General features: G+C 33.1%; 2 protein-coding genes across 5 annotated transcripts in view; one reads left to right on the top strand and one right to left on the bottom strand.

Moving 5' to 3' along the window:
* Positions 1-32: 32 nt before the first annotated feature.
* Positions 33-1,743, bottom strand: LOC123679884 (transmembrane protein 120 homolog). Its single transcript, XM_045617431.1, has 4 exons — positions 1,613-1,743; positions 1,288-1,562; positions 585-1,234; positions 33-488 (listed from the first exon to the last, which is right to left on the bottom strand). Exons 2-4 carry the CDS (start codon positions 1,345-1,347, stop codon positions 131-133), a joined length of 1,068 nt encoding a protein of 355 aa, XP_045473387.1. The 5' UTR covers positions 1,348-1,562; positions 1,613-1,743; the 3' UTR covers positions 33-130.
* Positions 1,744-1,860: 117 nt separating this feature from the next.
* The window catches only part of LOC123679886 (casein kinase I), a 62,561-nt gene continuing 49,268 nt past the window's right edge, over positions 1,861-15,153 (top strand). For 3 of the 4 annotated variants that reach the window (XM_045617432.1, XM_045617435.1, XM_045617433.1), the window contains exons 1-2: positions 1,868-2,323; positions 3,905-4,011. In XM_045617432.1, the coding sequence (XP_045473388.1) occupies positions 2,204-2,323; positions 3,905-4,011 (227 nt within the window). In that variant the 5' untranslated portion in view covers positions 1,868-2,203. Of the gene's footprint in view, positions 2,324-3,904; positions 4,012-15,153 lie in introns of all 4 variants that reach the window. The other variant, XM_045617434.1, reaches the window with a different exon arrangement.

Below are 15,153 nucleotides of genomic sequence, written 5' to 3'. Positions count from 1 at the left end.
TTATGAAAATTTGTTTCAAATGAAACACACAATTTTTCATTTTCTTTATTCAAATGAAACAACTCAATAGTCAATAAAATGCATGGTGACTTAAATAATGGATTAAAATTTCGATGATTACCTTTACAATTCAATCCTGTTTTGTTGAATCACTTTCTGTATCATCATTAATTAGGAATTGACTACTCAGTCTTTGGCTCATAATGTTGTACTGTAGTAACATTTTTTCTTGAATTTTGTTTGGAATTACCATGATTGTAGTCACAGTATTTCCAACGAATAAAAAGAAGAAAACTGCTGATAAAACAGGAACATGCCAAGTTGCAGAAGGTAGAAAACTAAGTTGATATAAAGTATATGCATTGTAAAGTTGGAAAAAGTATCCTATAAACAAAAACGGGAAGAGGAATCCAAGGCCTCGCCACATCCATGAGTGAAACCCTTCTACTGTAATATCCATATTGTGCCTCTCACCCAAAGCTTTTAATCTGGAATTAAATTTTTTTGAGTAAGATATACAAAACAAGTTAAGTTGAAGAATATACAAATGTTTTCATTTACTTCTAATAAACATGTAAACAAACCTATATAATGCTCCTTGTTGATATCTAAATTGTAAATACTGTACTGTACTAATATAACCACTAAAAACCATAAGTTGATGTCTGAACAGTCCCCATGCTTTATTTTCTGGCCAAATCAGAAGAATTGCAGCAGCAACTGTTGATACAAAATGATGAAGTCTCCACCAACCTTTGATTCTAGAACCATTCACTTTCAAAATGCTCTCTCGTATTGTTAAGGTACAATAATACCAGACTAACAGAAAAACATGACTCAGTTCTAAAGGCCTAAATATAATAATTAAATTCAATAGAGATAGTATGAAACCAATGATACTCAAAACTAATTTAAATTTTTCATATTCATCCTTGTATTTAAATTTCTCTTCCTTATTCAGTATAGAAACATTAACATTTCCTAAAATGATTCTTAAATAAATGCCATTCTTCTTTGGTAGTGTTTGTTCTATTCCTTCGAGTTGTATTTTTCTTTTTAAAATATCATTCTCCAATTGTTCTATTTGTTCTTTTGTTCCTCCTTTTTTCTTCAAATCCTTCAATGATTTGGAAACTTGATCAAGGCGATATTTTTGATGAGTTAATTGTTTCAATACATTGTTCTGGAAGCCTCCCAATTCTTCCAATTTATCAGTATATATTTTATTAACAGCCTGGAAGGAAAGTAATTATTCATCATTGTGAATCCTGTGATAAATTATTTCACCTCTAAATCCTTGAATTCTGTCGATAATTCGGCCCATTCTTCCAATAAACTATCAATCATTATTTCAAATATATTTAAAGTTTCCAAATTTCAGCAAAATTATTAGTTAAAATCAGTAACTGTCGGTGTTCATGCAAGGGTTACCTGAGATGTTTCACTGATGAGCTATCAAGTCAAACTTTTGAATTGAAATATTAATGATTAATTTATCATGAACAACATTTTAAATTACTCGTACAGTTGAAAAAATAACAAGATTATTCGACTTTGTATCCCTAAAATGAAATTATTCAATCTAAAATACTTGAAAGATAAACATATTAACCATTGGTGTAGAAATATTTTGATATTCTTATTTAAAAAGCTTGAAATATTGTTTGGATAGTTAAAGAAGAAAATAGAATTTCAATCAAATAATTATTCATGGAGGATTGTTGAGTATAGCAGTTTTAATTTAGTTTTTCTGTAGTAAATTCCTTAAAAATTCGATTTACTCATACGAATATTATGTTGACGCCACTGGTTTCCTGATTTCTTATTTGTTGTTACCGTGATTTAAAATTTTTTCAGTCGCGAAGCAACAATATATTTCAAAATCCAAAACTGACAATTTGATGTCTATATATTTGAAATTTTAAGAATCTTTGGTGGATGTTGCAGGAATTCACGTATTATCAATTAATTAACGCATAATTTCCAAATTCGGCAGGGAATTTGTTTCTTATACGTTGCATCGAACTTAGTTTGTTTGATGAATCCCCGCAAGAGGTCGCGATAGGAACATGACGTCAGAATCAGTCAGAAATATGTCGGCATTCTGATAGTACAAGTGATGGTTATTGTGTAAAAATATTTATATTCGGTTATCCAAATTGTGTAAAAAATTAGTGAAAAGACAATTTAATAAATTGTAATTATGGCTGCGATATATGGGAATAAAGACTTGATAGTTGGTGGAAAGTATCGTCTAGTTCGTAAAATCGGCAGTGGATCATTTGGTGACATATTCCTCGGCATCAATATCTCAAATGGGGAGGTAAATATCCATATTTCTCTACCAAATAAGGTCATAACATCTTGCGTTAATATGTATATTTACTTATGATCTTTTCAAATCATATCTTCTTCATTTAAAATTTCATGCAACACCTACTTGTACAACAAAGGCAAATGGCAGAACGACTTGCTCCGTTTCCTTTTTGAGCACTCGTATTTTTTTCAGTTATTTTTCGAGCTAGAGATCGAGTGATCTCCAGGTCGAAAGAATTTTCTAATATATCAACTTATTGGTAATTGACGAAGAAATTTCTTATTCTTTAATAATTTTGACACGTTTGAAAAGTAGGTTATTTGTAAAATTAATTTTATATGGAGCTGTAGTAGATGTGATATTTCACAATAACGAATCAACACTGGTTCTGTTTTCTTCTTACTTGCACACTCGAGTTTTTCACATTTGATTTTAATGGATCACTTCGAGATAGTTACATACAGTTATATTTATTTATTTATTTGATCAGACATTTGATATTACACCACCTATCCTTCTATTTCAAGATTATTAAGTTAGCAATTGCTTTTTGTTAAAAAATCCAGAATACTGAGTTTTCTTTCTCGAGATTTGTTTGTTGAATTACAAAAATTACAGAACATGGTGCATAAGTATATTTACTGTTTTCCAAGGAAAGTTAGCATTCTGCTATAATTATGTGCAACTGTTTTCTTAGTATTTCAGAGTATCTTATATTCATTTTGAGAATGAGTCATTCCTTCTATTCGAGAGTCATGTTAATTAATTGTTGCATTATATTATTTGTTGAACTGGACTGATACTTATCAATGCTAAAATATTTGGTTTTGTACTTATTGAATTGATGAAGGTATCAGTATCACTGAAATAAGTATTCAAGATTCATTATTGGCTAAAAATATTTTCTTGAGGAAATTATTTTACAATATAGTTCCGTTTATTCACGGATAAATCTCTGGTAATGTTTATATTTTGGTTTCAACAAGAATTTCATTAAATCAGTAATATATTCAACAATTCAGCTAGCTCATCAGAAAAAAGAAATTAGGTTAAAATCTTACATTTGTATCACTATTCTGCTCTGTTATAGCTGAGGTTGTTAGATTATTTGGAAAGTTGGAAAAAATATATCATGGTAAAAGCTTGCTGCCTTGCAATATCCATAAGTATTTGTCACCTAGCTTGTGATTGGGTTTCTAGCAACAACTAATAAGATATCTGCTGAAGGAATAACTTGAAATCTATTTTTACGCCATTATATATTTATAACTACTAGAAAATTCAAGCTTCTCAAGTTTGATCCTATAATGATTTTTTTCTGTCAATGAATGAAATTTCGAAGTACCCATACTCATATGTGATGATGCAAATTGTTTTTCACAGAGACTAAGGAAAATATTTCTGCTCTCTTCTTGTATGACTATTCCAAAAACATTTTCCAATCTACATTAAACTAATTCAGATATTTATTAAACTAGTGATGACTGTTGTTACATACCTATGAACATATTCAATAAGATAATTTGACCATCTTCAATAAATACTGTTCGAAAATTTTAATTACTGAAACGTTTTTCTGTTGTATAGGAAGTAGCTGCCAAATTAGAGAATATCAGAGCGAGACATCCACAGTTATTATATGAAAGCAAACTTTACAAAATATTGAATGGAGGAGTAGGAATACCACATATAAGGTAGGCAATTTTCTTCAGTTGCATTTTGAGGTGTTGCCCGAGAAGTTATTTTTTGTCGGAATATGCAGGAATTTCATGATTCTAAATGTTATTTGAAGACGCTTCTAACTATAATGAAATTGACATATATTCAACTACAAGTTTGTTTCAATCCCGATTTTGATGGTATCTCTTAACCAGAAAATTTATTTTCCGGTTTGAAGCTCGACCCCTGACCTCTGACTTACCTATGGGCCAATATCCTGTACTTCAAGTAGTTTAAGTAATTCCTCAGTAAGGGGCGGTATTTCGGTCAAGTTTGACAGCCGCCTTTTTAAATTATATCTTGTTTTGGGAAATTGTGTCAGAAAATGTATGTGTCTCACAAATTAATTCGTAGTTTTTTCCACGATTGGGTAGGCTTGAAACGCTTCTTCGCTTGAATAATATCAATTGATAAATATTGCTGAACACTAGAACTTGACAATATTGATTCCATAGTCATAAAACGCATTATAACTGATGATGAGGCATTGTGGAACATGTGGAAGAAAAGCGACCAGTCTCACTAGGCTATTTTCTTTTCATTATCATTTTCTGCTAAAAGCTCAGCAAATCTTATCGGAAAACCACTGGTAATTCTTTGATATGACTCGGGCTCGTATTTTTTTCTTTCCAAAATTGAAATTATTTTTTCTAGACAACATAGATAATTAACTGACTGAATTCGATTTTTGAAAATAATTTCGAGAAATATGTTTTGGCGATAGTATAATTTGTCTATGTAACTCGAAAGGGCCTATATTAAAGGCGATAATATAAATTACATTTGGATGAATCCAATTATCGATTCCTGGTAATGCGTGCTAAGGTTGAGGTAAACAACACTGATGATAACAAAATTGCTGTCGAAACGGAGTTAAATGCAAATGAAGATTCCGTGAATAAGAGTATAGGAACTTCTACTTCAGAAGAATACTGAGTCGACTGCGAACTCAAAATATTAAATGAAGGGTTTCCTAATAAGAGGTTTCATTTTGATATTAAAAAAACGAGTGTATTTTGAGAGAAATCAATGGATGTTTATTTGTTTGTAAAGGAAATATGCCACTAACGATGGAAAAAGGCAACCGGATATCGGTCAAATGTCCGTCACGGCAACGGTTTTACCAAGATATCATTTTCATAAAATTTTCCATGACCAATTTGCACATTTGCTGTTGTATGCTCTTGGTAACTTCAATAATTCCATATTTAAGGTTTTGAGTCGATTGTGGAGGATTGGCTCAAAAAAAAAGTCTACAGGTGTTGAATCACTAGATCTCAGTGTCCGGTTGTGATCACTGATCACCTCTTCGAGAAATAACACGGCCACGAAACTTTTCAAGCAAAATTGTGGTTGTTTCGTTGCTTGTGTGGCACGTAGCGCAGTCTCATTGAAAATAAACGTCGTCCACATCAATATCTTCCACTTCAGGCCATAAAAAATTACGAATAACAGCGTAATTCCCAAGATCGACGAGGAATCGACAAACCTGGGTACAAACTACTGGCTACAGAGGCAATATGCTTTTTACTTGTCAAATGTCAAAAGATGACAGCTGCTCATCAAATAGCAGGCAATTCAAAATGAAACCTCTTATTGGAAAACCCTGTAGGTACTGGTGTTTTTGATATGAGAGTCTTAAAATAGTTATTTCGTTATTTGTTTTACTAGAAAGCAAAGTAGTAGATTGACTGCCACGGCTGATAGAAATTCAGCCAAGGGAGTCAATCTACTTTGCTGCCGAGTTGAACATATAATTTTTTCTCCGATTGTTTATAATGATATATGTAGGATATTGTATGTGCGAGTTATACATTCCACAATCTTTTTATTTTTCCTGTAGTGATAAATTAAAACGAAATTCGATAGAAATCGCAATCGTTGGAATGGTTGGTTGCTATGGAAATGTATATGTCTATAATAATTATAGTTTGTCAACTTGTGAAATTCCTGACAGTTGTTTGGGAAAATATCGGATTTATTGATATTATGGATAGTGATAGCGACTTAGAAGTACTTACTCCTTTAGAAATAAGGGAGGTGGCAAAAAATAATGATTGTTAAAAAATGTCGGATGTTTTATTCCCATTGAGAATGATCATTTTGCTGCCTAGGCAGGAAAGTACTTACTTTGCTGACTAGGCAGGAAAAGTGATACTTTGCTGATTGATGTGTTTACAAAATTAATATCCTAAAACAAAAAAAAAAAGGATCAGAAAGCAGTACTAAATATTAGTTTCTCTAATTCTGTGGTTATTCCGTTCATTCTTCCACATCTTGTAGAACAAAATCTTGCGAGAATATATCAGAAACTCACAGTTTTCATGGTTATATTTTATTATTAAATGTTGGTACTCCGAACTTTCCGCCACGGCTTTATCTGTCAATTCATCAATTTGCCTTAAAGAAATCAGTTCTGCCAACCAACATTTTTCAATGCAAAAATCACTAAATGATATTTATGGAATTATTTCATTAATTTCAATAAAAATGCAATGAATTAGAGAAAATAATGTATAATACTCGTACAGAAGGCTCATTCTACCACTCGTTCATTCAAAAACTCGCCACTTCGTGGCTCGTTTTTGAATTTTGAACTCGTGGAGGAATATCAATGACTTCTGCACTTGTATTATACTTAAATAACTATTCCATTATATTGATTTGAAGTTAGCGACTCATTCTAAAAAAGAATCTGAAACTGAATGGCTAACTTGGAAACCACCATGAAATTTATAAATTGGACAAGTATTCACCAAGTGGTCAATGGTTTCTTCTACACCAAACTCACATAGTGGGCTATCAATAGAATGCCATTTGAATAGCATACTATTACAAAGACCATGACCAGTCCTAATTCGATTTAAACTAAAGGGTGTTTTTTCGAGGTATATAACTTTAAGTTGGCATTACTGTTCAAGATGGCGACCGATTCAACAGCTGTCAAGTGATTTATTTTGAGTTTGGTTTGGCAATTCATTATGAATAGACTCACGCCTGAACAACGCTTGCAAATAGTGCAATTTTATTTCGAAAATAATGGTTCTGTGCGGAATACGTATCGTGCACTACGTCCATTTTATTTTGTTTAGCGATGAAGAGCACTTCTGGTTGAATGGTTACGTCAACAAACAAAACTGCCGCATTTGGAGTGAAGCTAATCCTCAAGTGTATGTCGAAACACCGTTACATCCAGTAAAACTGACTGTTTGGTGCGCTTTATGGGCTGGTGGAATCATTGGTCCGTACTTCTTCAAAAAAAAAAATGGCCAGAACGTTACAGTCAATGGTGATCGGTATAGAGCCATGATTACTTACTTTTTCGTTCCTGAATTGAACAACCATGATGTCCAGGAGCTGTGGTTCCAACAAGACGGCGCAACATGTCACACATCTCGTGCCACAATCGATTTATTGAAAGACACGTTTGGTGACCGCCTAATTTCACGTTTTGGACCTGTAAATTGGCCTCCAAGATCTTGTGATCTAACACCGCTAGACTACTTTCTGTGGGGCTATGTAAAGTCATTGGTCTATGCGGATAAGCCACAAACCCTTGACCATTTGGAAGACAACATTCGCCGTGTTATTACCGATATACGGCCACAAATGTTGGAAAAAGTCATCGAAAATTGGACGTCAGATTGGACTACATCCGAGCCAGCCGTGGCGGTATATGCCAGAAATCATATTTAATATGTAATGTCACAAGATTATCTTGCGGATAAATAAAATTTATGAATAATCCATCGTTGTTTTATTGCAATTTAAAGTTCTATAGCTCTAAAAAAACACCCTTTATTACAAAGACCATGACCAGTCCTAAGTTGATTTAAAATACAACAAATTTTCCTTGGAAGATTGAAACCTAGAACTTTTTCTGAAGGATCAACGATAAGACTTTTGTTAGACATTACAGTTATTTCGGGATCCACAGAGTGAGACCTCTCGGCCTTAATCGATAGTCTATTACTCCCGACACAATCAACGACAAAAAAAATCTGGAATTTTGCATCATCCGAAATTTGATAGTCGCCGACCTATCCACCGTGTCGATAACCAGTCCTAAAATATAAATTCACCAACTGGAGACCTGTCGCACAAATATTCGACGAGCCGAGGTGAACGATCAACCGCGAGATCGCTCTTTATCCTAATGCAGAGGAAACATTAAGGATGCTGCTCACCGTGTCATTAAGAACGATGCCATTTGGTAATTATACGTCGAAAGACGTTCATTTTCCGCGGACCGGACGACCTGCGGACGTATAAAAAAAAATCACGTATAGACCGGTAAGACCGAGTCGCCACTGGGCCAACGCGAATACGAGTTGAACGATCCCTTGATTGTGTGATTCGTTCGGTTCGAGAACGAGAACGAACGGTTCTCTACGGTTTACACGTTTGGTTCGTGTTCAATTATGGACCAGTAGTTTTTGTCTACAGGGTGTTGTTGAATTGGAGGTGCGAAGGAAAATGAGAGAGATTCCTTGGGTACAGATAATTTTTCTATTACGGAAAAAGTACATCCTCCAGCGGGACTCGAACCCGTAACCTACGAATTACTAATTCAGCGCTCCACCAATGAGCCACCGAGAAAGTTAAAAGTCCTTGTAATTGATTCCTTGTATAATTTTAAGAAAAAAACTCTTGTGAACATGGGGTCCGCAAACGCTTTGTTCTCGAGATACAGGGTGTTTCTTGTAGTCCTACTTTTTTTGTAATTATACCAGTTTGTCGAATCTTTATTGATCTTCGCTTATAAAACCTTATAAATTAATTTACTCATAACAGCTCACCAACTGGAACAATAATTTTAATTTTCCTGAGGATTACAGAGAATTTTTCGAAATGTTGTCATCGAAATCAGTAGTAGATACGACAAAACTACAAGAAACCAGAAAGAATAGTACTTGACCGAAGTTTTTTTCTAAACTACTAGTGGCCCATCAAAAACAAATCTGGAGAAAGAAGCTGGTACTGTTTCAGAAGAACTCTGTAGATTTGCATTCAAAATAAGCACTACATGATGAATACTTCAAATTGGAATATCTATGCCAAATTTAAGTTGATAACTTGTAAAGGGAAGGTGCTATCAGGGAAAAAAAACTTTAACACCCTGTATCTCGAGTATCTCACAAACAAAGCATTTGCGTTATTAATCCCATTTTGAAAATAAAAAAAATGCGAATTGTTTTTCTTAATTCGATCCATCTTTTGGATACCATTGCTCTCGTAGTTATTACTTCAGGCGTACGAAATTTCATAAAATTTAGTTTTTCATCCATACAGTGTGTCCATACATCTCGGTATTTTCATGGTGGGGCAACTATCAACACCTGTAGGCCCAAAATGTATCCCCAAAAAAAGTGTTTCACAAAAAACAATATTTTGTAAAATCTGCAATTGCTAGGTAAAAAATTCACAGTATATCATCTCAAATGATAAGACTAGCGACGGTTAAAGGAATTATTAATATTAAATCAATATTTTCAAAACTATGAGGCAATTTCAAAAAGTGGGACATCTATCCGAGTTTTATCTTAGATAAAGATCTAAGTTATATTATATTTTTCCAATTGGTTGTTTTGTATACTTCAAAGTATTTTTGACGGACTTCTTTGGGTAATATTCGTTTTTATTTTGTATAAAGTTAATTTAACAGATAACAAATAATTACTCTACTGTTTAATTAAAACTTTAGTTTCTGATATGTGTATCAAAATTGAAGGTATATCTAGGCTAATAAATACATATTTGTACATCGAAAGTGAATGTTTTCTGCAATACTGTAATAATTTGATATGTGCATTGAATAATTTAGTATAGACTCAATTTCAATTTTGTAGATTTTCTTATTTCAATCCAATGTAGATTTCTATGAATACCAGGTAGATTTGTTGTACTACAAATAGAAAAGCTATGTTTTTGTATTCAAGTTCCTTTCACGTTAATATACTTCCAGATATTTTGTCGATAATGTTTCAGAAGGAAATATATTTGTTTTGTCCATGTCTTCAATCGAATTCTAACTTGATTCAATACTATATTTTCGTGACTTGCAAGAATGATTTGTCATTGGCAAAAATTCTCATTTGACCTTTCTTGGTCTGTCGAAACAATGTTCTTTCCGGTTCATTCAAATTGAGGTTGTTTTATGTAAGGGTATGCTGAGAACGTAATTGACATCTTATTGGAATCGCGTGAGAAGCTTCTTGTGAATTTATTTACTGGTACGAATGATAATCATATATCAAACTGAAACAAGGGAAATGGAATATGTAACTTGGGTTTGAAAGGAAATGCTATCGTGTAGGGAGAAGAATTCGAAATATTTATAGGTGTCTAGAGTGGACACATAATTTTAGTTTAAAAATACTGCGTCAATCGTTACCTTCTAATTGAAGGACCTCATTATGGCATTTCATGTATAAAAGTATATATCCTATTACTTCATGCTATTCGATATTCATCAAAAGAGATGCGATCAATGTTTATGTTTTAAACTATTATTATTATTATAAGCGTTTGAAAGAATATTTCATTTTCGAGCTAACCGTGGTTTATTTTTTAAAATTTCTGTAATGTTATGATTATCTGCCAAAACATGTTTGTCGACTCTTGAGCTAACGATCATCACTCAAGGTGCTACCATCCTCTTTGTGTATTTATTTGTTGGCAAGTCATTAGGTTACTCTATCATAATTGTTCTTCAGTGATAGATAAAATATAAAATAATACTTTTTGGTTTGTTTTCGATTCCGAGTCTCAAATTAGGAAACTTCTCGTTTTCTAGTGTTTACATTAGGAATATATATAATTGGTCAACTAATTTTTGGAATCGCTATATGATATTTTGAAAATCGTAGTTGGCCGGTCCGAGCCTGTCATGTCCATACTAGCAATTATTATTAAAACTACCCTGGGTATGAAATATTCCCAGATTGCTTATATGAAGGGCCATTCCACTAATAACATGTTCAGTTATCATGTATGTAGTAGCTGTTTGTGTAAACTAAAGCAATTGTTAACGAATTATTCAGACTAATTCAAATAGAGAAATGAAATAATGTAGAAAGTTACGGAAACAAATACAAGATATAATACTACCCAATTTATTTCTTTTGTTGCTTTCATAAATTTCGCTTACTTACATCTTCATTTTATAAGAAGTTTTTTAGGATAATTACATAATAATTCATTGGGATCGTATATTCTCAATTCTGTCATGAAAGTATCAGGAATGAGTCATTTTAAAATTATATCCCTCAATTATCGATATTTTTGTCGCTTAGTTCACACAACAGTTATCTTTATTCAAGCTTAGTTTTAGCGTCATCTGTTTGTGAATCGATTTTTATCGAAAATGAGTGCATTCAAAGAGTTGGCTACGTCAAAAGAAGATAAGAAGTCGGAAATGAAGACGATACCTACTGATAGTGAGAGTAAATAAAGAATACTATCTGAGAGCAAATTAGTCGAAATAGGCTAAATTTGTGGAAATAGAACTAATGTATTTTGGACTACCTTAATTATTGCACCATTACTCTGGAGAATATGTTATTTTTGGTCAATAAACTTATAATTTATAATAATAATAATATCGTGCATTGAAACTCAATAAATCTCGTAAAACAACCACCTAACCACCATATTTTCCTGATATTATACCGGCCGACTTTTTTTTTGTTTCCAAACAGAGAGGCGCCGTTTACAGTCGATAAAATACATAAAAGTAATTTCTGCAAGTACTGAAATCTTGAATGAGATTGAAAAATGCATTGATAATTGGATAATTGATTGGTATTCCTTCTGTCCAAATGTCAATAGTTTTCGAATTTTGATCCGAGAGTGGTATTGAGTGATTGGGTTAGACTAACTTTTTATGGTTTATATGATACTCATAACGGATCATAGATATAGCAAAATATTTTAGAGTCATTTTTCAAGAAACGACCTGCAACTCGGGAAAGAATCAAGATATTCATTATGTGCTTTCTGATATCTCATTATGTTGAAAAAAGAGATCAGGAGTCCTTGGAGATTTTTTTCTCTGGGTCTTATAGTTCTTGAGATGCTCTCAGTGACCATAGAATTTGGGACACCCTGTACAATGTTTTAGTTGTACAATGACAAAATAACAATAAGTAAATGCCAATATGTCTCTAAACGTTACTCCGTATGAAGTTTTCATTTTATACAACTTTTTGACAACTTTTGTAATAAGGATCGCCACTCTTGATATATTACCCTGTGTATCTCAAAAACTGGTCATAGCAAAGCCTATAATGTTCGACATTATAAAAGTGTACTCGAACTAAGAGTAATGAAAAGAAATTGGAAAATTCCACGGACGACTATTTTAATTACAGGGTGAATTAGAAATAAACAAATTTCATTTTGAATAATGTTCGACTCACCCCGTATCTAACAATAGTTTTTATTAAAAACCAGTCTAAAATTATCACATTATGGGTAAGCAATATTTGTCGCGCAAAAGTGTTTCATTCAAGATGTTTTCTTACGAAAAATATTACTTTGAAGAAAAACCATTTTCCATCTTCGACACCCTGTATTTTTAAAACTAGTTATATTAAAAAAACCCAGTATGTATGTTGATTGTTTTATAACTTGTTAATGGGTAATTCGACAAGTTATGGCATTATTAGGGGTGCAGGGAATTTCCGCTGTTGATCACATCAAATAAGGAATTTTTGAAATCCATCGAAGGAGTTTTCATTTCAAAAGGTTGGGAACTCTGCTTCCACTACCTTTCCATCACCGGTAGACTCGGGAGCATTACGATTTAACCGCACAAGCAAATGATGGACACAATCATCCTTCAGATATACATGACGAGCCGCCTCTGCCAGCGATTATAGTAAGAGATCACGGTAACGTGGGTGAGTAACTTGCCAAGTTGCACAATGTCGATTAAGCAAAGTAAAGCGATACAATCCCCCCTCCCCCGTGCCCCTGTCCAATTTTTTTTTTTACAATCGCAGACCACGCTACGACTGTGGATTTCAATACTAAATTGCGTAACATGATCTTTCCTTTTGTTACACAAAGGATCGTTGTGTTACGTCTCGATTGCGCTTCTACATCGCGGAAATACATGTGCTGCTGTTGCATCATACCGACAAAAATTTAATTTTCGGGATGAACACGCTCTACTTAGCAGATATCTAGGAGAGAGTTGGAATTAGATTTTAGGGTTGTCTCTGGGACAGGTTGACCGAGAAAGCCTTTTTGGATCTACTTTTAGCGCTGTACTATGCCTTTGTTCACATCAAACTCAACTTTGCTTCTTCGATTTGGTGTCCTCATTATAATGTATATACCGAAAGGACAGAAGAAAAATGAATGATTTAATTTTTATCTATAAAATACTGTCGAATAAAATTAATTGTCCTCAAATTCTAGATTTAATTGATTTTTACGTTCCTGTTAGACATCTGAGGAGAGCTCCTGTATTTTATCTGACCATCTATAGAACCAACAGCGCAAAGTATTCACATATATCGAGAATGTTAGATCTATGCAATTTTTATGTACATAGTGTTGATTTATTTCGGGGGATAGTTTAAGTTCTTTGAAAAAGACTGTTAAGAGAATGTTTGGGTAGTTCTATACATTGTTCATGCGCATTGTTTCGTTTATTTCTGATTTTCAGCATTGTTTATTTTATATTATTAGTGGGCGCTTCTTTTGGGTGTTAACACCTGTAAGCGTCCTTCTGTGAAAAATAAAAAAAAAATAAAAGTTCCAAAAGTTTCTTCGCTTAGACCATCATCAAAATGTTACTGCTGTTACATCTTTACTATATTTTTAAAACTCCTAGAAATATGTGAAGATTATCTCTAAAGGAGATTTCCGTGAATTTGGCTGAATTTTGGGTATATTGTAGTTGTTTTTGGGTTGATCAAAAATGTCAATAGCCACAAAGCTTTTTTCATCTCGAAGAACATACCAAATCCAAAAGTTCACCTGTATTCAAATTTGTCTATTACCGATAGAATCGATATTTTTACTGAAATAACCAGGCATCAGCCTAATTTTGTAGAATATGGCCTCGTCAAATATATCTGAAGGATGATTGTGTCCATCATTTGCTTGTGCGGTTAAATCGTAAGGCTTCCGAGTCTACCGGTGGAAGTGGAAGTGGAGTGGAAGCAGTGTTCCCAACCTTTTGAAATGAAAACTTCGATGGATTTCAAAAATTCCTTATTTGATGCGATCAACTGCGAAAATTCTCTGCACCCCTAATAATGCCATAACTTGTCGAATTACTCATTAACAAGATATAAACAAAAACGATGAACATACTGCTGTTTTTTAATAATACTAGAGATACAGGGAGTCGAAGTTGGAAAATGGCATTTCTTCAAAGTAATATTTCTCGTAAGAAAACATCTTGAATGAAACACTTTTGCGCGACTAATATTAGTTACCCATAAGGGAATAATTTTAGAGTGGTTTTTAATAAAAATTATTGTTAGATACAGGGTGAGTCGAACATTATTCAAAATGAAATTTGTTTAGTTCTAATTTACCCTGTAATTAAAATAGTCGTTCATGGAATTTTCCAATTTCTTTTCATTACTCTTAGTTCGAGTACCCTCTTATAATGTCGAACAGTATAGGCTTTGCTATGACCAGTTTTTGAGATACACAGGGTAATATATTAAGAGTGGCGATCCTTATTACAAAAGTTGTCAAAAAGTTATATAAAATGAAAACTTCATACGGAGTAACGGTTAGAGACATATTGTCGTTTACTTATTGTTATTTTGTCATTTTACAATGAAAGACATTGTACAGGGTGTCCCAAATTCGATGGTCACTAAGAGCATCTCAAGAACTATTAGACTCAGAAAAAATCTTCAAGAACTCCTGATCTCTTTTTCAACATAATGAGATATCAGAAAGCAGATAACATCTTGATTCGTTCTCGAGTTACAGGGTGTTTTATTCAAGATGTTTTCCGACCTGAAATATTACTTTGAAGAAATACCATTTTCCAACTCTCTGCAGTTGAGAACATTGAGTGAAAGCAATATTATAATCACCTCTGGGATGGGAAAATTTTCTGTCTGTTCGTGTGTCCGCACATC

The sequence above is a fragment of the Harmonia axyridis genome, chromosome 5, assembly GCF_914767665.1.
Source record: "Harmonia axyridis chromosome 5, icHarAxyr1.1, whole genome shotgun sequence".
Classification (NCBI taxonomy): domain Eukaryota; kingdom Metazoa; phylum Arthropoda; class Insecta; order Coleoptera; family Coccinellidae; genus Harmonia; species Harmonia axyridis.
The sequence above is the reverse complement of the archived record's forward strand: the minus strand, read 5'-3'. Positions and strand labels throughout refer to the sequence as shown.